General features: G+C 40.7%; 1 protein-coding gene across 1 annotated transcript in view; it reads left to right on the forward strand.

The window, feature by feature from the left end:
- Positions 1–22,296, forward strand: part of LOC126415503 (phospholipase B1, membrane-associated-like) — a 153,444-nt gene that overhangs the window by 44,972 nt on the left and 86,176 nt on the right. Inside the window, exon 2 of the mRNA XM_050083434.1 lies at positions 4,831–5,053. Within this exon, the coding sequence (XP_049939391.1) occupies positions 4,832–5,053 (222 nt within the window). The 5' untranslated portion in view covers position 4,831. The remainder of the gene's footprint in view (positions 1–4,830; positions 5,054–22,296) is intronic.

Below are 22,296 nucleotides of genomic sequence, written 5' to 3' on the forward strand. Positions count from 1 at the left end.
TATTTGAGGCACTGATGACCTATGGGTTGAAGAATATATCGTTTGTTAGACTACTCTCATTGATGTGGAACGAGTCGTTTTACATCAATATTGCACTTTCATGTAAATATGGCTAAATGCTGACCATTTACAAGTCTCTCTCTTTCTCTCTCTCTCTCCATCTCTTTCTCTTTTTTACAAATGCGTTTTAGTAGTTCCTACCAATCTTTTAAATACCACTATAGTTCCTACAATGTATTACATATTACATACATAAAAGTACTCCTACGGCACAGAAGGAGCTTTCAAGGAGAAATTTTGCAATTTGTTTTCAAATTTAACTTTACTGATTTTATATCATTTGCTAAGTAATCTAAAATTTTGGTGGCAGCATTTTACAGCCATTTTTATGCTAAAGTCCACCTCAGTGTGGAATAATGAACTTTGTTTTTTACCTTTTGATATTGTACATAATTCTTTTTTTGAGTATATTATCTATAATATATGTCATGAAAGAATACATATATTGTGCAAAGGTGGTCAGAATGTCAAAGTCCTTAAATATGTATGTGCCTACATGACGAACCTGGTTGGGAATCGCATATTATTCATGCAGCACGTTTTTGAGAAATGAAAAATGTTTACCCTAAAGATGGATTTAACCTAGAGCATTATTGCATGAGACATTATTAAATGATTATATGAAAAATATGTTAACTTAATGATTTATCTCTCCTCAAGATTCATTATTATCTTATGTACAAATGATTTACCTCTCCTCAGGATTTGTTATTATCTTATGCACAAATGTGGCTCAACTGTGTTGTTTTAGGAGTTCAAAAATATGATTTTCAGTTTAAATTCTGCTGTATGTGGATAACAATTTTTCAAGTATACACTCTAGTTGTTATGTCGTCACAGTGTGTTACATTTGTCACTGGCGTAGTACCTTTAGATGTACAAGATTGAATATGTTGTGCCTTTTTAAATTTGAAATTGAGATCATTTGCAGAAAACCACTCAATAACACTTTTAAGCATGCTAGTTACCATTTCTTCTGTTACTGTAGGTATGTTTTGATTGATTACAACACAATCTTTAAGAAGAACTCATACTGCCTGCTGTATGTTAGGTGATATATAGTTACATAATCTGTAACAAGAACTAATTCTGCCTGCCACATGTTGGATGAAAGATAGTTCAGATATATGAGATACCGTGGGCCTGAGGTTGAACCTTGAGGAACCCTTCGTCTTCTCTCCTTAGTCAGAAGAATCTCCCCTGCTTACATTGGTTGAATTTTTAAGTTCAACTTTCTGCATTCGTTTGGTTAGATATGACATTTTCCAATGTTTGTTTCCTTGCTTTATCTAGGAGGCTATCTGAATCACACAGTCAAATGTCTCGTGTAGATCACAGAAATACTATGTTGTTATTTATGGCTTGCAAAATTTGGTGAATGTATGTATGAATGGCATTCTTAGTTGTTCAGGTATTGTTAAATCCTGTGATTTACTGAAGATACTATTGTTGCTCAGGTAAGATATTATTCTACACTTATTTATTTATTTGGCGTATGGCATTTAAGTGCATTTCAGTATTGGATCACGTTATTCTACGTTACATAAAATTACATATATTCACAGACAAACATCTAGTCCTTGTATATATTCGATGGATTTTTGGGATGCTACGAGGAATTCTTCAAAGTCCCCATTGAACGCTCTAGCACTGCATTCATCTGTGATGTGTTGGATGGTCTGTTTAGGCGCGCCGCAGTCACATGCTGGCGAAGACAGCAGTTCCCATTTGAAGAGTGAGTCGGCACATCTTCCATGCCCAGTCCTTGCGCGGCTGATCAAACCCAGGAACTGCCTCGGTAATACAAGGCGTTAGGTGGCAAGTTGTTGGGGCATTCTGGAGCCATTCTCTTCTCAAAGAGTTGATGTCAGACCCAGTGAGGCTGTCGAGAGCAAGAGGAGGATGTCTTGAACGAAGCCTTTTGGTACTCAGATCAGGTATATCGATGTGTACCGGTAGTTTAGGGTTTGCTTCGATCTTGTTGTATTCCCTGACCAAGGCTGCTTCTCGTCGTATTTTTGGGGGTGGTATATGACTCAAGACAGGTATGTTAGGGGTAAACCTAACGGTTCCTGAAATTATGCGCATCGTATTGTTCAGTTCGACATCGATTTTGTTCACATGACTACTGTTTAGCCATACTGGTGCACAGTACTCCGCCGCCGAGTATACCAGGCTCAGTGCAGATGTCCTCAGAGTTGTTGCAGTTGATCCCCAGGTGGTTCCTCAGTGTTTATGGATGAGGCTGTGTCTTGTTATAAACTTGACAGCTGCTTTTGTAAGGTGTGATTTAAATGACAAGGTTCTGTCTGACGTGACGCCTAGGTACCTTGGATCGTTGTTGTGGTTGAGGTGCGTGAGGTCAAGGTATACTTCCAGAGCTCTGTCGGCTTCTCTGTTACTGAGGTGGAAGCAAGTTACTTCTGACTTCGTGGCGTTAAGCCTAAGCCTCCATTTACGGAAGTATGCTGCCAGGGCAGACAGATGGGATGACTCAGTTTCTTCCATTGTACCAAAATCGGTGTGCCTTGTTGCAATAGCCCAGTCATCAGCGTAGCCAAATTTCATAGAAGCTGTTTCTGGCATGTCAGCAATGTATAGGCTCAAAAGCAATGGTGCTAGTACTGAGCCTTGAGGTAAGCCATTTTGAAGGAATTTCTGGCTACTGACTGTTTCCCATGAGGACCTGGAATCCTCTGTTACCACTCATGTTACCAATAAGCTTTGTCACTTTTTGACAGGAAATTAGTTTCATCAGTTTATAGAGTAGGCCTTGTCTCCAGACGGTATCATAGGCTGCTGACAAGTCAATGAAGGCCACAGATGTTTTTAATTTCTTTTGGAATCCTGCCTCAATATGTGTTGTAAGGGCCAGGACTTGGTCTGCACAGCTTCGGCTGGGCTCGAAAGCCAGCTTGTTCTACTGGGATGGCCGTGAGTATTGTCTGACCGATCCTGTTAAGTAGTACTCGTTCCAGAAGTTTGTACACCATGCTAAACAGTGCAATGGGCCGGTAGTTTTGCGGAAGGTTTCCCGGTTTACCTGGCTTTAGGAGGGCAATTATCTTGGCACGTTTAAGTTCTTGGGGTATGTTTCCTGCCTGCAATAGTGATGTGAAGAACTTTGCTAACCATATTTTGGTATATTTGCCGGACTTGATAAGAAACTCTGGGAGGATTCTACACTATACCACGTTATCAAAAATAGTGGAAAATGTGATAACTGTGAAATGGGTCTACATCTACATCTACATCTATACTCCGCGAGCCACCTTACGGTGTGTGGCGGAGGGTACTTATTGTACCACTATCTGATCCCCCCTTCCCTGTTCCATTCACGAATTGTGCGTGGGAAGAACGACTGCTTGTAAGTCTCCGTATTTGCTCTAATTTCTCGGATCTTTTCGTTGTGATCATTACGCGAGATATATGTGGGCGGTAGTAATATGTTGCCCATCTCTTCCCGGAATGTTCTCTCTCGTAATTTCGATAATAAACCTCTCCGTATTGCGTAACGCCTTTCTTGAAGTGTCCGCCACTGGAGCTTGTTCAGCATCTCCGTAACGCTCTCGCGCTGACTAAATGTCCCCATGACGAATCGCGCTGCTTTTCGCTGGATCATGTCTATCTCTTCTATTAATCCAACCTGGTAAGGGTCCCATACTGATGAGCAATACTCAAGAATCGGACGAACAAGCGTTTTGTAAGCTACTTCTTTCGTCGATGAGTCACATTTCCTTAGAATTCTTCCTATGAATCTCAACCTGGCGCCTGCTTTTCCCACTATTTGTTTTATGTGATCATTCCACTTCAGATCGCTCCGGATAGTAACTCCTAAGTATTTTACGGTCGTTACCGCTTCCAATGATTTACCACCTATGGCATAATCGTACTGGAATGGATTTCTGCCCCTATGTATGCGCATTATATTACATTTATCTACGTTTAGGGAAAGCTGCCAGCTGTCGCACCATGCATTAATCCTCTGCAGGTCCTCCTGGAGTACGTACGAGTCTTCTGATGTTGCTACTTTCTTGTAGACAACCGTGTCATCTGCAAATAGCCTCACGGAGCTACCGATGTTGTCAACTAAGTCATTTATGTATATTGTAAACAATAAAGGTCCTATCACGCTTCCCTGCGGTACTCCCGAAATTACCTCTACATCTGCAGATTTTGAACCGTTAAGAATGACATGTTGTGTTCTTTCTTCTAGGAAATCCTGAATCCAATCACAAACCTGGTCCGATATTCCGTAAGCTCGTATTTTTTTCACTAAACGTAAGTGCGGAACCGTATCAAATGCCTTCCTGAAGTCCAGGAATACGGCATCAATCTGCTCGCCAGTGTCTACGGCACTGTGAATTACGTATGGACGTTTCCCGGATAACTTTTCTTACAGATGACTTGACAAGGGCGTATTTCAGTATCACTTCAGAATGTTTAAGTTATCCTAAATGTTAGTGTGTGTAGTTTCCATGTCGCGACCATGTTTCAGTCGAGAATGTAAACCGGACAGCCGCGCGGAGTGGCCGAGCGGTCAGAGGCGCCATGTCACGGACTGCGCGGCTGGTCCCACCGGAGGTTCGAGTCCTCCATCGGGCATGGGTGTGTGTGTTGTCCTTAGCATAAGTTAGTTTAAGTAGTGTGTAAGTCTAGGGACCGATGACCTCAGCAGTTTGGTCCCTCAGAAATTCACACACACACAAACGGGGCAGGTGGGTGGGTGAGGTGTCGCTGCAGCAGGTGAAGCTAGTGTGTCCTCCACAGGATGCGACTGGCAACGCCGCTGGTGGTGCTCCTGTGCTGCACGGCGACCGCCGTAGGACAACAACAACAGAAGCAACAGCAACAGCAGGGGCAACAGAGCAGCGCGGCGAGGCAGCGCGCCCTCGCGGAAGTCTGGCTATACGAGCGCTTCCGCGAGATCAGCAATCTGCTGCTGGCGCCTAGCAACCGAGCCAGGAACTTCGAGCGCGTCCGGCGGCTCAACGTAAGCATGGCGCAGCTGCGTGGTTCCTCTGTCTGCACGCTAAATATCGTATTTATTTAAGCCTGCTCACAGGGCTGCTAAGTGTAAGTACTGTTGACAGTTACACACTAATTATTTGTTTTGTGCTGCTACCGGACATATGAATTATTTCGTTTAATTGAATCCGTTTCTGTACTCTTCGACCGTGTTTTGCTCATCATCGGACGTTCTATACAGCCGACAAGTGAAACCACATTCACTAAAACAATCTCACATTAACTATTTGATAATTTTCAATGTGTGTGTAACCTTGACGTTGTCGCATTTTAGTGGAAAATGGGAAGGAGCACGCCCACAGTGGTTTGGTTTTGCAGTTAAACATGCCCGTAACATATCGCAGTCGATTAAATTAAGGCAAAATAAATAATGAGACTGGTACCATTTCAAAACAAGTAATTTACTGTATATTATTTTGTGTTATCTCTTCATAATGCAATGATACCGGGAAGCAACAAATCGAAAAAAAAAGAGATTGCGAAAGCCTAAAGAGGATCGACGATTGTTACAGGAACTGTCAGTTGACCATTAGTTTCAAAACATGCAATGTATTACAAATAAATATGTAGGGAGGTATTTTTCCTTTTGTCTATTTTTCGGCTCACACCTCTGATTGGTTACTGGTTACAAACAGCTCGTAAAGAAATGCTCTCCTCTTGTGATGCCGCACCCTCCATAGACGACGAATTATCATCTACATCTACATGGGTACTCTGCAAATCACATTCAAGTGTCTAGCAGAGCGTTCATCGAACCACCTTCACAATCCTCTATTATTCCAATCTCGTATAGCGCGCGGAAAGATTAAACACCTATATCTTTCCGTACGAGCTCTGATTTCCCTTATGTTATCATGGTGATCGCTCCTCCCTACGTAGGTCGGTGTCAACAAAATATTTTCGCATTCGGAGGAGAAAGCTGGTGATTGGAATTTCGTGATAAGATTCCGCCGCAACGAAAACAGCCTTTCTTTTAATAATTTCCAGCCTAAATCCTGTATTATTTCTGTGACACTCTCTCCCATATTTCGCTATAATACAAAACGTGCTGCCTTTCTTTGAAGCTTCTCGATGTACTCCGTCAGTCCTATCTGTTAAGGGCCCCACACCGAGCAGCAGTATTCTAAAAGAGGACGGACAAGCGTAGTGTAGGCAGTCTAATTAGTAGGTCTGTTACATTTCCTAAGTGTCCTGCCAATAAAACGCAGTCTTTGGTTACCCTTCCCCGCAATATTTTCTATGGGATCTTTCCAATTTAAGTTGTTCGTAATTGTAATACCTAGGTATTTAGCTGAATTTACGGCTTATAGATTAGACTGATTTATCGTGTAACCGACGTTTAACGAGTTTCTTTTAGCACTCATGTGGATGACCTACCAATTTTCGTTATTTAGGGTCAACTGTCACTTTTCGCAAAATTCAGATATCTTTTCTAAATCGTTTTGCAGTTTGTTTTGATCTTCTGATGACTTTATTAGTCGGCAAACGACAGCGTCATCTGCAAACAACCGAAGACGGCTGCTCAGATTGTCTCCAAAATTGTTTATATAGATAAGGAACAGCAAAGCTCCTATAACACTACCTTGGAGAACGCCAGAAATCATTTCTGTTTTACTCGCTGACCTTCCGTCAATTACTACGGACTGCGACCTCTCTGACAGGAAATCACAAATCCAGTAGCATAACTGGGACGATATTCCATAAGCACGCAATTTCACTACGAGCCGCTTGTGTGGTACAGTGTCCAAAGCGTTCCGGAAATCCAGAAATACGGAATCGATCTGAAATCCCTAGTCAATGGAACTCCACACTTCATGTGAATAAAGAGCTAGTTGTGTTTCACAGGAACGATGTTTTCTAAACTCATGTTGACTGTGTGTCAATAGGCCGTCTTCTTCGAGGTAATCGCCAGGTCAGAATGAGGATAATTATCAAAAAGCCTTTAGTGCTAGAAATGTATTTGTTAAATTTGACTAAGTTGACCAGTCGGCAGCATCGCCGTAGTTGTAACGCCGATTCTCGTTGTATGACCGAAGTTAAGCATTGTCGAACTTGGCTGGCACGTAGATGGCTGACTGTCTGGGTCTGCCGTGCGGTGTTCGCAAGCGGGGTCCACTCAGTCCTTGTAAGAGCAATTGAGGAGCTACTTGACTGAGAAGTATATATTCCATTCTCTGTCTTCTCTTAAAATTTTTGCCCTCTAGTGCTCTCCGTAACACAGTGGATGATATACTCCATTTTCTGCCTCCTCCTAGACTTTTTGCCCTCCAACGTTCCCCTCCTCTGCCATTCCCAAGAGTTTTGCCCTCTACTACTCCCTGTGGCACAGTGGAAGGTATAGTCCTTTCTCTACATTCCCCTAGAATTTTTGTCCTCTACTGCTTCCCGTAACACAATTCTATGCCCTATTTGTGTTACTACGGTTCTTATAATCGCCTTGTTTCTTTCTTCATGCATTATTTTGCTCCCTAGATTGCAGTAGGGTTTTACAACATATACTGTATTCGAACATTATGAAGCACCTCGAAGAAAACGATTCATTGAAAAAAAAAAAAATATAGTCAGCACGGATTCAGAAAATATCGTTCTTGTGAAGCACAACTAGCTCTTTATACTCATGAAGTAATAGGTGCTATCGACAGGGGATGTTAATTTGATTCGATATTTTTAGATTTCCAGAAGGCTTTCGACACCGTTCCTCACTAGCGTCTTCTAACCGCTCTGCGTGCCTACGGAGTATCGCCTCAGTTGTGCGACTGGATTCGTGATTTCCTGTCAGAAAGGTCACAGTTCGTAGTAATAGACGGAAAGTCATCGAGTAAAACAGAAGTAATATCTGGCGTTCCCCAAGGAAGTGTTATAGACCCTCTATTGTTCCTGATCTATATTAACGGCATAGGGGACAATCTGAGTAGCCGTCCGAAAGCAACATTTTCGTCAGAACGACAGATTCAAGATATATGAAAGTCAAAATGTCTTTTGCTGAAATTAAAGCAAACCCGTCAATAATAAATGATGACGATTTCAGGGGAGAGAAATGATGAGTACATCAAAGCTCTCTACAAGACGGAGGAACCATCTGTTGATGTTACGGAAAAACGGCATAGGGTATCCAGTATTACAGTCGGGGCACAAAAAGAGTTTGTATTTAAACTAGCCAGAAGGTACAGAAAACATTCCTTCGAAATTTCTAAAGCATTCCTTCGAAAGTTTTAAAATTGAGAGAATGCTCCTCCTCGCAGAACATAATTAGAAAAGGTTAATATGATATCAGTAAACTTGAAAAGTATGATAAGATCCAACAGTTAGCATCATTTATCAAATGTTCTAGTGCCTAGGTAATAATAGGAAGAGGAAGTTGGTTGAAACCGGAAATGAACATTAACTTAATCCTAAATTCAGTCTGGAGTACTTACTGTAAAGGTAGGTTAGATGCCAACGGTGACGGCGTATTTTTTGGAGCAAGAAGTTATTATCGTATCTCGTAAGGTTTTACGGATTCTGATTGCGAATTAATGTGGGTGAAGTTAAGCATGACAGCTGGATGAAGGATGATAATCGAATCCTTTTACTGATCGTCCGCATCAGGAGCTGCAGTGCTATGGCACTTCTGAGGGGACTTACCGAATTACCTGTATTAGTTTTCTGATCATTCCGTGCAGGAAGTAGTGCTCTGAATGTCTGTTTCCATTATTTTTTATTGCCGGTTTTTACCCTGGTGCTTTTGGTACGAATTAGAAATAGACAACCCTCTCCTCTGTGCTGTAGTATGGGTTGCCGGCCCTCAGGGGCTACCATATCTCTGGCGTAACAGAATCAGTTAATGTAGAGGAGGTATCAGTGACCATAATGTTATGATAGCGTCAATGGATATGTGTCTGAATACGAGTCTGAATACGGGTCTGAATACTGGTGCTTAGCGAGAGTGACAGTATACATATTGGTAAGTAATTGTGTAGTCAACATGAAATATTCAGTACAAGGGACGAAACTGTGGAGCACAACTGGAAAAAAAATCAAAAGCAACCATCAATATGCCTTAGAAAAGTAGCAGTGCAACGAAAAACCAATCCAAAGTTGCAATTTTCACTTTTTTTTATTCACTCATTGACTAGTTTCGGGCCGAGACCCAGTTTTAGAACATCGTACCATCGTCAAAAATAGTGTTTCCGAAAACGTGAAAACCGGATCAAAAATGTGCAACGAACAATTACAGCGCATACAGATAACAGTATATTCTTGACATGTTTTCACATTTTCGGAAATACCATTTTGACTATGTGTATGGTGATTTGATTTGAAAACGGATCTCGGCCCGAAACTAGTAATCGAGCGAATAAAAAAGGTGAAAATCGCCACTACGGACTGGTTTTTCATTTCACTAACTAACAGAAACTGCCGATCCACAGCTACTCCAGCATGCTGGAAGTTCGTTAGAAAATTATGTTGCGTGCAAGGAATGGGAAAGACCCACAGTGGTTTAACAGTCGTATTAGAAAACTGCTCCGTAAACAAAGAGAAATTCATAACACATTTAACAGCTACTCAAAACGTAAGTGGCAAGTAAAAGCTGAACGAAGAGAAAATGAGCGTAAGGAGATTCAATGTGAGACGCGTTCAGTGACTTTGAAAGTAAAATTGTGACAACGGATCTGACTAAAGATCCTGAGAGGTTTTGATCTTACGTAAAATTAGTAAGCGGTTCGAAATTATTTACTCACATAGTGACCATACTTACGCTGAAACAGAGGGAATGCCGAAATACTGGATTGAGGGTTCCGAAATTGTTCCAGCGCTGAAGATCGTAGTACTGTCACTCTTTACAATCATCGTACGAATGCGGAAATGGCAGATTTGGTCCCGGAATAGAAAAGCAAGTACAGTCGCTTAATAGTGGAGAGGCATATGTACCAGATTATGTGAAAGAAATTGCTGCCCTTCTAGAAGTAGTCTCTACTATGCCTCTGGAGCAGCGAGGGGAGCTAAGCGACTTTATGTGGAATGACCACATGAAACATATGGTGAGAAAAGTAGATGCCAAACAGAGATTCATAGAAAAATCTTAAGGAAATATAACTTATCTATGAAAGAAGTAACTTACAATTGCTCAACCGATTCTTGTATATTGCCTTTTAGTCGGGGACCGTTATCATGTGGAATTTATAGAAGAGACACAGAGATGATCCAACTAAGACGGGCGCGTTTAGTCACGGGATCGGTTACTCAGCACGAGAGTGTTACGGCGATGGTCAACAATTTCAAAAGGCAGACACCAGAAGAGAGGTATAATGTATTTGAATGTTTCATGGAAATCGTCTTACGTGGTTAATTATATCATTTTATGCTCATAATATTCTTTTTTCCCTCTTGAATTCCATTATTCCTTTATAAAAACGAAAATGAAATTGAAATACTTTGAAAGCCCACTAAAACGCTCCATTCGAGCCATGTGATGCCTGTAACGTTGCTTGCTGCTCCTGCTGTTATAAAGCTAATTAACAGTGAGGATGTCAAATTCAACACCTTCCAGCCGTCAAATTTCCAACCTTATTTTCTTTGGCAACCAGTTTCAGCGTTTAACTACGCCATCTTCAGGCCCCTGACCGACGTGTAAGAAGAATCTACCTCGGTTGTGATCAGAACAGCGGCCAGCAATACTGGTATTAGTAGATATTTGGTACAGTGATCACTTCAATCATCACCTGCCGACTGATCACACACGTCGGTCAGGGCCCTGAAGATGCCATAGTAAAATGCTGAAACTGGTTGCTAAATAAAATAAGATTGGAAATTTGATGGTTGGAAGGTGTGATATCCTCTTTGAAAGGTGTGACATCCTGTATAGAGCAGCCGAGTCCCGCAACCATCACTAGAAAGATGGACTAAGGATACAATTAACAGTGATGTCTTGTTTTGGAGTTAACATTTCGGAAAATGGATTACAAATTTTGTGTAGTACTACATTGTACAAATATATCCACAAAAACTCTTGAAAATTGTTTTTGAATGTTCCAAAGAACGAGAAGGTGCGCTAAAAGAGGTTGCACTGTACCGACAAAATACCACCACGTCGATGCCCAAGTTCCCTTACTTGATTAAAAATGTCTTGCAACCTGAAGCTGACATTAATTTACCTCCGAGATACGCCTTCCCACCATTATAAAGAAGGATAGTGTCAATCAACGAACTTAAAATCTTAGTAAAAATTATCGTTACAGGCGCATCGTTGCGAATCTCGGTTGCTAGAGTGATGGACAATCGAATATTTTAAGATGCTATCCATAGATAGCTGGTTCTAATCCAGCTTGCAACAATATTTTAACTTATTTGTTATATAAATCAACAGTCCTTTTGTATGGAAACCAAATTACAATTACAAAACTTCACCAGATTGATTAGAAACAGAGTATTATTGTGTTTTCCTTGGCGTTTACATGCGCTTACGTTTGCAGTAACTGTACACACACGTCATGTTCAGAAAGATATTTTCTAGTTAATACGGCCACCCGCATTTTACTTTATGAGAAACAATTTTATCTTCGTACTATCCAGTTAGAATCCTTATTGTTGAAGCTTTTGATATTTCATCATCTTACATAAGATGATGTTAAGTCTGCTTCAGACCCTGATTTTAGTCTACACGCACAAACATCGGAGGCCTTAACGTTTGTGTTACCTGCATGTCGTACATGCCTTGTATCTCTCCGTATACAAACCCTCATTGTTCTACACCTCGCTGTACTGTGGGAGTATGATATCTTCACTACTAGCAATACTTTCCAAGCAAGTAAGCTAAGTAAATGCACTTAAACCCAGGTGTTCATTTCTCAGAGTAAGATAAATTTGAAGCTATGTATAATACATTCCACCACTGAAACTACAGCTAAATGAGTTCTTGCTAACGCTATTTTCGTATTTCGCGTAAAATTTTTACAAAATATATATCCCTTCCACGATTGGAACCTGTTTCCTGTTCATCCGAAGTTACATATTCTGTCCGTTGCGCCACGGAGTCCGTGGTATAGGCGGTACATCGGCTAAGTACCTTTTATAGCGGACATCAGTTCTAAGATTTGACAAGAATAATTTAATTGCGCTTTCGGTCGTAGTTCATGACTGATAGTCGACAATCTAGATATAAGATACGATTCTATTCGCAAAAGTTCTACAATTCCTTAATTTTGAATGAGTTTAATAATGCTGCAGGGAGTACGGAAAAGAATGTCTGTCCATGCACATATCGCCGCTCGAAATGAGTGGAGCATAAACGCATACTTTCGTAAGGTTTCTACTATCAGCGCTCACAAAATTCCTTTCTATTGTTACTTAAAAGTTGTAAATGCGTTTTCCATCACCAAATAGGTAAACTATTTGCAGAAAAAGTACGTAAAAACCTAGTAACTTCGGCTAACATTCCTATAACATACGTATAGCTTCGTCTTACTTCTAGTCTGCGACGTCATCAGAGCTTCAGCCAATAATAGAACGTTTTCTATCACGTGACCAAGTCTTGATATTTAATTATTTTTAAGCTTTAATTATATAAAGTAACATACATTTAGTGAGAATATTGCTCGTAAATGCGATCTGAATGTTATAAACACTCAGAAGATCAACAATCCGAATCCCATTTTTAACATAGGAAAATAGACTATTGTTCATCTCACCGAGGGTTAGTACTGAAATTTAGAGGGAATACTTTCCGGGAAGAATCAGACAAGGTATTAATTCTTTCAACATACGTCTCGCGAAATGATCGTAACGAGGGAAATGGAGGAACTTGAGCTAATACGTAAGTTTACCAACAGTCAGTCTTCCCAGACGCCATGCGCGAATGGAACAGGGAAGGGGGATGAGTTAGTGATACTAAAAGTACGCTTCGTCACACACCGTCAGGCATCTTGCGGAGCTCTGATGTACATGTGTCTTTAAATCTAGCGATTGTTCAAAATTAGCGTACAGAACCTACGCGACAGGAAACATACCGTTTGATTTCGAGAGAAATGTTTCCGTAGCAGCCGACGCGCCTAGTGTTTATGTAACTAAAACGCGCTTGCAGCTGTGCAAGTAGCAGAGTGTAGGCGAAGCAAGAAACGCTCATTGTGTCAAGAATTCCTGTACGACTAAATGGAAGCGTAGATGCTTGAATTTTACTTACTACAGACGGCGGTGGCGTAAGAATGTTTTTTAGTATATTAAGGCTACTTGAAAATCAATTTTACTTATCTTTTTAAGAAATTTTGTGTTATTAAATCTCTACCTGTACTTTTTAGTTTAATGACTAACTAAGTCCTTTTCAGCAATCTACAGCAGAATTCCGATTGCATACTCAGACAATCTGATGTATGGGTTTCATTCGAGTGGGCCATTATGATAAATTTTATTTTATAGGTACGGATCCAATATTCCGCACAAGTGCATTTTCGTAAAAGCATCGTACTTAAACTGACGACACAGTTCTACAAGAGACAATTTCTACCATCTGCATCTACATCTACAAGGCTACTCTGCAGATCACACTTGAGTGCCTGGCAGAGGGTTCATCGAACCACCTTCGCAGTAATTCTGTATTATTTCACTCTCGAATAGCGCACAGAGAAAATGAACACGTATATCTTTCCGTGCGAGCTCTGATTTTCCATATTTTATTATGATGATCGTTTCTTCCTAAGTAGGTCGCCGCATCGAGAAACTTCTGTTTTAATGATATCTACCCCAAATTCTGTATCATGTCCATTACACTCTCCCCCCCTATCTCTCAATAAAGAAAACGTGGTGCCCTTCTTAGAACTTTCTCGATGTACTCCGTTAATCCTATCTGGTAAGGATTCCATATCACGCAGCAGTACTCCAAAAGAGGACGGATAAGTGTATTGTAGGCAGTCTAGTAGATCTGTTGCATCTTCTAAGTGTTCTGCCAATACATTGCAGTATTTGGTTCACCTTCCCCACATCAATTTCTATGTGTTATTCTCAATTTAAGTTAGTCGTAATTGTAATTTCCAGGTATTTAGTTGAATTTACGGCCTTTACATTTGATTTATTTATATTGTAATCGTAGTTTAATAGTTTCCTTTTGTTACTCATGTAGATGAATCCACACTTTTCATTATCTGGGGTGAGCTGCCAATTTTCGAACCTTATGGATATCTTTTCTAAATAGTTTTGCTATTTATTTTAATCTTCTGACGACTTTCCTAGTCGATAAACGACAGCATCATAAGCAAACATTCTAAGACGGCGGCTCGGGTTGCTTCCTAAATCGTTTTTATAGATAAGGAACATCAGAGGGGAGCTCCAGAAATCACTTCTATTTTGTTTGATGACTTCCCGTCAGCTACTACGAACTGTGAGCTCTCTTTCAGGAAATCACAAAGCCAGCCGCAAAACTGGGACAATATTCTATAAGAACGCAATTCTACATCTACATCTACATTTATACTCCGCAAGCCACCCAACGGTGTGTGGTGGAGGGCACTTTACGTGCCACTGTCATTACCTCCCTTTCCTGTTCCAGTCGCGTATGGTTCGCGGGAAGAACGACTGTCTGAAAGCCTCCGTGCGCGCTCTAATCTCTCTAATTTTACATTCGTGATCTCCTCGGGAGGTATAAGTAGGGGGAAGCAATATATTCGATACCTCATCCAGAAACGCACCCTCTCGAAACCTGGACAGTAAGCTACACCGCGATGCAGAGCGCCTCTCTTGCAGAGTCTGCCACTTGAGTTTATTAAACATCTCCGTAACGCTATCACGGTTACCAAATAACCCTGTGACGAAACGCGCCGCTCTTCTTTGGATCTTCTCTATCTCCTCCGTCAGACCGATCTGGTACGGATCCAACACTGATGAGCAATACTCAAGTATAGGTCGAACGAGTGTTTTGTAAGCCACCTCCTTTGTTGATGGACTACATTTTCTAAGCACTCTCCCAATGAATCTCAACCTGGTACCCTCCTTACCAACAATTAATTTTATATGATCATTCCACTTCAAATCGTTCCGCACGCATACTCCCAGATATTTTACAGAAGTAACTGCTACCAGTGTTTGTTCCGCTATCATATAATCATACAATAAAGGATCCTTCTTTCTATGTATTCGCAATACATTTGTCTATGTTAAGGGTCAGTTGCCACTCCCTGCACCAAGTGCCTATCCGCTGCAGATCTTCCTGCATTTCGCTACAATTTTCTAATGCTGCAACTTCTCTGTATACTACAACATCATCCGCGAAAAGCCGCATGGAACTTCCGACACTGTCTACTAGGTCATTTATATATATTGTGAAAAGCAATGGTCCCATAACACTCCCCTGTGGCACGCCAGAGGTTACTTTAACGTCTGTAGACGTCTCTCCATTGATAACAACATGCTGTTTTCTGTTTGCTAAAAACTCTTCAATCCAGCCACACAGCTGGTCTGATATTCCGTACGCTCTTACTTTGTTTATCAGGCGACAGTGCGGAACTGTATCGAACGCCTTCCGGAAGTCAAGAAAAATAGCATCTACCTGGGAGCCTGTATCTAATATTTTCTGGGTCTCATGAACAAATAAAGCGAGTTGGGTCTCACACGATCGCTGTTTCCGGAATCCATGTTGATTCCTACATAGTAGATTCTGGGTTTCCAAAAACGACATGATACTCGAGCAAAAAACATGTTCTAAAATTCTACAACAGATCGACGTCAGAGATATAGGTCTATAGTTTTGCGCATCTGCTCGACGACCCTTCTTGAAGACTGGGACTATCTGTGCTCTTTTCCAATCATTTGGAACCCTCCGTTCCTCTAGAGACTTGCGGTACACGGCTGTTAGAAGGGGGCAAGTTCTTTCGCGTACTCTGTGTAGAATCGAATTGGTATCCCGTCAGGTCCAGTGGACTTTCCTCTATTGAGTGATTCCAGTTGCTTTCCTATTCCTTGGACACTTATTTCGATGTCAGCCATTTTTTCGTTTGTGCGAGGATTTAGAGAAGGAACTGCAGTGCGGTCTTCCTCTGTGAAACAGCTTTGGAAAAAGGTGTTTAGTATTTCAGCTTTACGCGTGACATCCTCTGTTTCAATGCCATCATCATCCCGTAGTGTCTGGATATGCTGTTTCGAGCCGCTTACTGATTTAACGTAAGACCAGAACTTCCTAGGATTTTCTGTCAAGTCGGTACATAGAATTTTACTTTCGAATTCAATGAACGCTTCACGCATAGCCCTCCTTACGCTAACTTTGACATCGTTTAGATTCTGTTTATCTGAGAGGTTTTGGCTGCGTTTAAACTTGGAGTGGAGCTCTCTTTGCTTTCGCAGTAGTTTCCTAACTTTGTTGTTGTACCACGGTGGGTTTTTCCCATCCCTCACAGTTTTACTCGGCACGTACCTGTCTAAAACGCATTTTACGATTGCCTTGAACTTTTTCCATAAACACTCAACATTGTCAGTGTCGGAACAGAAATTTTCGTTTTGATCTGTTAGGTAGTCTGAAATCTGCCTTCTATTACTCTTGCTAAACAGATAAACCTTCCTCCCTTTTTTTTATATTCCTATTAACTTCCATATTCAGGGATGCTGCAACGGCCTTATGGTCACTGATTCCCTGTTCTGTACATACAGAGTCGAAAAGTTCGGGTCTGTTTGTTATCAGTAGGTCCAAGATGTTATCTCCACGAGTCGGTTCTCTGTTTAATTGCTCGAGGTAATTTTCGGATAGTGCACTCAGTATAATGTCACTCGATGCTCTGTCCCTACCACCTGTCCTAAACATCTGAGTGTCCCAGTCTATATCTGGTAAATTGAAATCTCCACCTAAGACCTTGGTTACAAGCCGCTTGTGAGGTACGGTCTAAAAAGCTTTCTGGAAATCTGTTGCAACAAAATGGAGATATGTTCTTTCGGAGCACTTTCTCACTATGGAAATCAACAGTCGCCTGTTTTTAGAAAATTATTCAGTTTACTCTTTGAGGTCATTATTACTCCTTTTTACTCAGTTTAGAGTTGTTAGCTATGGAAATCAAAGGCTAGAAGGTAGATCCTTAAGAGACGTAACTCTGACTAAATTATATGTTCCCTATGTGAAAATTGCACGTAAAAAAAGCGACACGTCAACGCTTATCTCTAAATTACAACTGCGTTATACCGTCATGCTAACATAGTATGCAGTCTGCGTGCTGTTTTTAGTTAAGACGAGGACGTTAAATCTTGTGCTAGATTTGTGCCGTGATTCCATCACATTCGAGTTGGTCCTAATTCCATGTACGGTGAATACATAGATTTTCATTCGTACTTAAATAAGTAATGTTTTTAAAAAAGCAACTAGAAAACCAATTTTATTTTACAGACCATTTGACTTTTGCCTCTAAGAACAATAACGTATCTTTACCAGTCTCTCGTTACTTGAAATTATACTAGTTGGTTTGCATCAGTGCTTCTCATGTTATTTCATTTCATACTAGAAACCAGTTGCGAAAATTTCACCAAGATTTGATTGGGATAGTGCCGGCCGTGTTGGCCATGCGGTTCTAGGCGCTCCAGTCCGGAGCCGCGCTGCTGCTACGGTCGCAGGTTCGAATCCTGCCTTGGGCTTGGGTGTGTGTGATGTCCTTAGGTTAGTTAGGTTTAAGTATTTCTAAGTTCTAGGGGACTTATGACCACAGCAGTTGAGTCCCATAGTGCTCAGAGCCATTTGAACCATTTTTGATTGAGATAGTCACTCTAGAGTTGTCTTTCTTTCACTTTTATTTTTTAAAAACCTATTCATTATTCCTACTTCATGTAAAATATGAAACAATAACAATGAAGTTTTTGAGATGAAGGGTGGTATAGTTTGGCCATCGACCAGAGTGACGTATAGGATATAGCGACATAGTTTGGGCACTACTCACGAATTTTCTGAATTATTCTGATCGGGAAGATAATCTGGTTCTGCATGTGCTTTCCACTAGAGCTACGCGTCCACCAAGCGGGGATGTATAAAGGAGGAGCGGAATTCAAATGCGTGTCCTACCATTGGTGTTTAGTTTGTCTGCCTTTTGCTCAAATCACTTCAGCTGAATATAGGGATCCGCTGCAACAACACCAGGTGCACTTCTCTCCTGTGCCTTTGTGACAGTATCATTTTTGATTGTGACATCTGATGTCCATTTATATTTGTTTTACATTTATTTATCGTTAGTGATGATGTAACACTGATATACTTCGATTACTATTTAAAATTATCTGTCTAAGTCTCATTTTCACTGTTTATTTACGCAACGGAATTTATATCTGTTCATATGATGTAATCCGACTGAAATGAAATGTTAATTACATATCCTGGGAAATTCAGTATTTAGTTTTGAGCTATGAATATCATAGCCTTCATCTAGAAAGTGTGCTGCGATGCATCTTTGACGTTTGGAGAAGTAGTCTCCTCGATATTAGTATACAACTCTTTACCAGCAAGGCGGTGGTGAGCTCAGGTTGAGTTCGTCTTGGTGCTGATTCGTAGGCAAATAATTTAATCAACGAAGAGACCTACAATTATTTTCTTTTCAGTTACAACTTATTTTTTGACCAACTGTTAAAATACATGGTTATCAGAGATTGCACCACATTTTTTCACGGTGTTCAACACTTTGTCAGATGTAACTTTTCCGTCGTTATTTCACTTGCTACAGCCACTCTTATCTTGTGCTACCGACGGTCACTCGCGGCGGCTAGCTCTCCCTCCGTTGAACTGAGGCGCTGTCCTCGCCTCTCTCGTGCTGGTTAGCGTCCCTGCCTTAGACTCTATACTTAAGCAAACGTTCCAAAGGGGATGACTCGAAAGAACACACATCCGCGCATGCAGTGTTGTTCTGAACAACCTCTTTTTTACTGGAGCCCGCTGTAAACACAGTAGGTTGTTGTTGAGCATCCCTTTGTACTTGAGTTCGGTTTGCTCATCGAGATCACTGTGTGAATGCAACTTGCATTGCACGCTTTCCAAATCTTCCAGAAAGTTACCATCCGTTTCTTTGATCTGTAAATGAAAAATTTCTACATCTTCTTTAATGCTACACAGGCTGAGTTTGTTGAGTACTAAATATACCGCTAACGCTGACTGAGGATAGCGAGTGGCACCATGTTGTGTGAATCTAGGAGGGGAACTTCTCCCTGTCTGCTCAGTATGTCTACAATCTAACTCTGAGACTTTAATAGCATAAATACCAGTAGTATCTTAAGGACAAGGAGCCGTCGTTGCCCTTTATTTTTAGTCATGGAAAGAGCGGGATAATATCAACAGCTCTCCACCATCTACCTAATTAATCGGATATCGAAATAAATGATTCTCAATCATTCTTACTGACTCGCACTTCATAGCCTAGTATATTGAGGGTACTACGTTCTCCCTTAATCCTTTTTTGGATAATTTTTAAGCAACTACATTAACTGAATAAATATTCTACTTAATGAAATCTAATTCTTTTTAGCAACTCCAGGACTTAACGGGATTTGTAACATCTTCTGCAGCAATGACGAGAAAGCTGCTAATTTATATGACTTCCAGTGAGTAAAACGACCGCTAGGGGCGTGATGCATTACTACGATGCAGCTGCCTCTATCATCTCCATTAATTAAAAGTCACATGTTCCAGTGACTGATAATTTATGGAAGCGGATTGTGACGAAACCTATTAAGAGCAGTTATCATTAGCAGATCTCGAACTGTACGGTTTATTACTGAAAACACTAGTCACACCAAACACTTTTAAATATGCACAGTTTAACAACATTCTGCATGCCACCATTCGACACTGATCCTTCCACACTGAAACTCTAAAGCGGAAAAACACGGCGCGAATATCATATCACAAGAATTATTGATTTCATCCGAAAAGTGCCTGTGTACGTATCGTCTCAACCCAGCCGCTAGACTCGGATCTTATTCTGTGACGCTAAGTGCTAGTGCCCAGCAACAACAATCAGGCATTACTCAAAAATTAACAGCGGGCAGCGATTACTTTGGAACTTGGTTTCGGCTAACACAGAGCTAGCTGCAACATGGTCACTGCGATTTAGCAGATAGATAAATTTACTCAAAAATTTTGCACATTATGACAAAGATCTTGACAGGTAATGGCATAGGATCTTCGATGAATTATGAATTGCCGTATCAGCTGGCTCTAGTTAAGTAGGTTTTTAAATATGCGTATTTTCGGGTAAGCATTATGTGTTGTATTGCTTTTTTCCTAACGGTACATCGTCATCAAACTACTACATGAAACTGGGTCTGCATTCGTAGCAAATTTAAATACTACTTTACATATACAATTTTAATCAGTTACCGGTTAATAAAAATGCAGGCTGAGCGTGGATGTTTCCAACGATATGGTCACCTTACACTGGTCCGTCAATGAACCGTTTCCTAAATTACATTAGGAAACAAATTTCACAAAACATACTCATTTTATTGTTATTCACTATATTATTGTGTTGGTGCTTAAGTCCGTTGCGTTTTTGCATAAGTTTGATAAACACAACAGATACACATAACTGAAACTTATATTGTCAGAGCTGGGGTAACTTCCTATTCCGCGACTGTAGACATCACATGGCTTTAAGATGAAGAACTCGTTGTTCGAAGCGAATTATCTTCTGGAATGGAAATTCCTTGAAGGTTGCTCGATAGAGAGCGGAAAAGATGATAAAATCTGAGAGCACAAGATGCGGCGGATAAGGTGGATGCGGATTGAGTTCCCAACCCAAATTCCCTTTACTGTTTTTGTCACTCTATCAGAATGGAAGTGGTCATTATCGTGGAGTAGCATCATTTCACGCAGTTTGCTTGGTCGTTTTTCTAGGATTGCGTCTGCAAGACATCGCAGTTGTTGACAATAAATGTCAGCAGTGATGGTTACACCTCGGAGAAGGAATTCGTAGTACACCACATCGTCGCTGTTCCATCAGATGCATAACATTATTCTTTGTGTGTGTGCGCAGATGTTTGTATGGGGAGTTGCTGCTTTGTTTGAGTTCAACGACTCCTTTACTTTGCCTTTGTTAGCTTAAAGAGACGATTTCGCATCACCAGTAATGATACAAGATATGAATGGTTGGTGTTTTTCACGATACAATTGATGATGAGGAGGCAGAGATGCACGTATGGCCACCCGATGATTTTTGTGATTTTGGCTTAGAGCATGAGCCACCCATAAAGATGACTTTTTAACCTTCCCCATTGCGTGCAAATGTTGGACGATGCTGGTACGATCACAGTCCATCACATTTGCCAGTTCTCGAGTATAAAGATATGGATCATTGTGGATTAATGTACTTAAACGATCTTCATCAAACTCGAAAGGTCTTCCTGAACGTGGGGAGACACTAATATCAAAACAATTCTCCTTAAAACGAGACAACAATTTTCTTGCTGAGATCTGCCCAGTGGCGTTAGCCTCATACACGGCGCAAATATTTGTGGTTGCCTCCGCTCCTGTCACCCCTCTATTGAACTCAAAGACAAGAATATGTCACAAATGTTCCGATTTCACCACTTTGCACTCCATACTCTAGCGTCCAGAACAATACCCACTCTCTCCAAATGACGAAATGACAATATGTAAGCTCAAATAACAATAGTGAACCACAAATAAAAAATTAAAATTGATAAATAAACCCATAACAATAGTAATACCAACATGCAAAACCAAAATGCTACCAACTTATGCACCAACCTATCACCTAGTAGTGAACATGTTCCCTGGCGACTAAGAACCGTTTCGGTAGTGTGCATTGCCTTTCACTTGTAGTGATTAATTCTTAAAATAAACGAGTTACTTATCACTAATGTACTAACGTATAAACCTCCACAGATCGTGTACTGTTTCATTTAATTGACTGATTGTGATCTTCAGGTATTCATTGTTTAGGTGGCAACACGTCTGAGGTATAAAACGCAGCTCTGTACCGTCATCTGATGAACGAAATCCGTAAAAAAGTAAAGAAAGCAATACGTGAACTATTGGCAGCTTATCTATACATTAATGTAACGACAGCGGTGATGCCTGGGATCATCCATTAAAACTAGCGTCCACCTAAAGTAAAGAAGTCTAATAACAATGGTAAATGGGTATTAATAACAAGAAAAAATGAGGAAGTGGAGGGAATAAAATAAACAGTGGGAAAAATCATCTTCTTTTGCACACAGGGTGTGGGGCGGCGGTTAAGTTGTTAAAAATATAATTTGCTGTATAAA

Source organism: Schistocerca serialis, chromosome 1, assembly GCF_023864345.2.
Source record: "Schistocerca serialis cubense isolate TAMUIC-IGC-003099 chromosome 1, iqSchSeri2.2, whole genome shotgun sequence".
NCBI lineage: Eukaryota > Metazoa > Arthropoda > Insecta > Orthoptera > Acrididae > Schistocerca > Schistocerca serialis.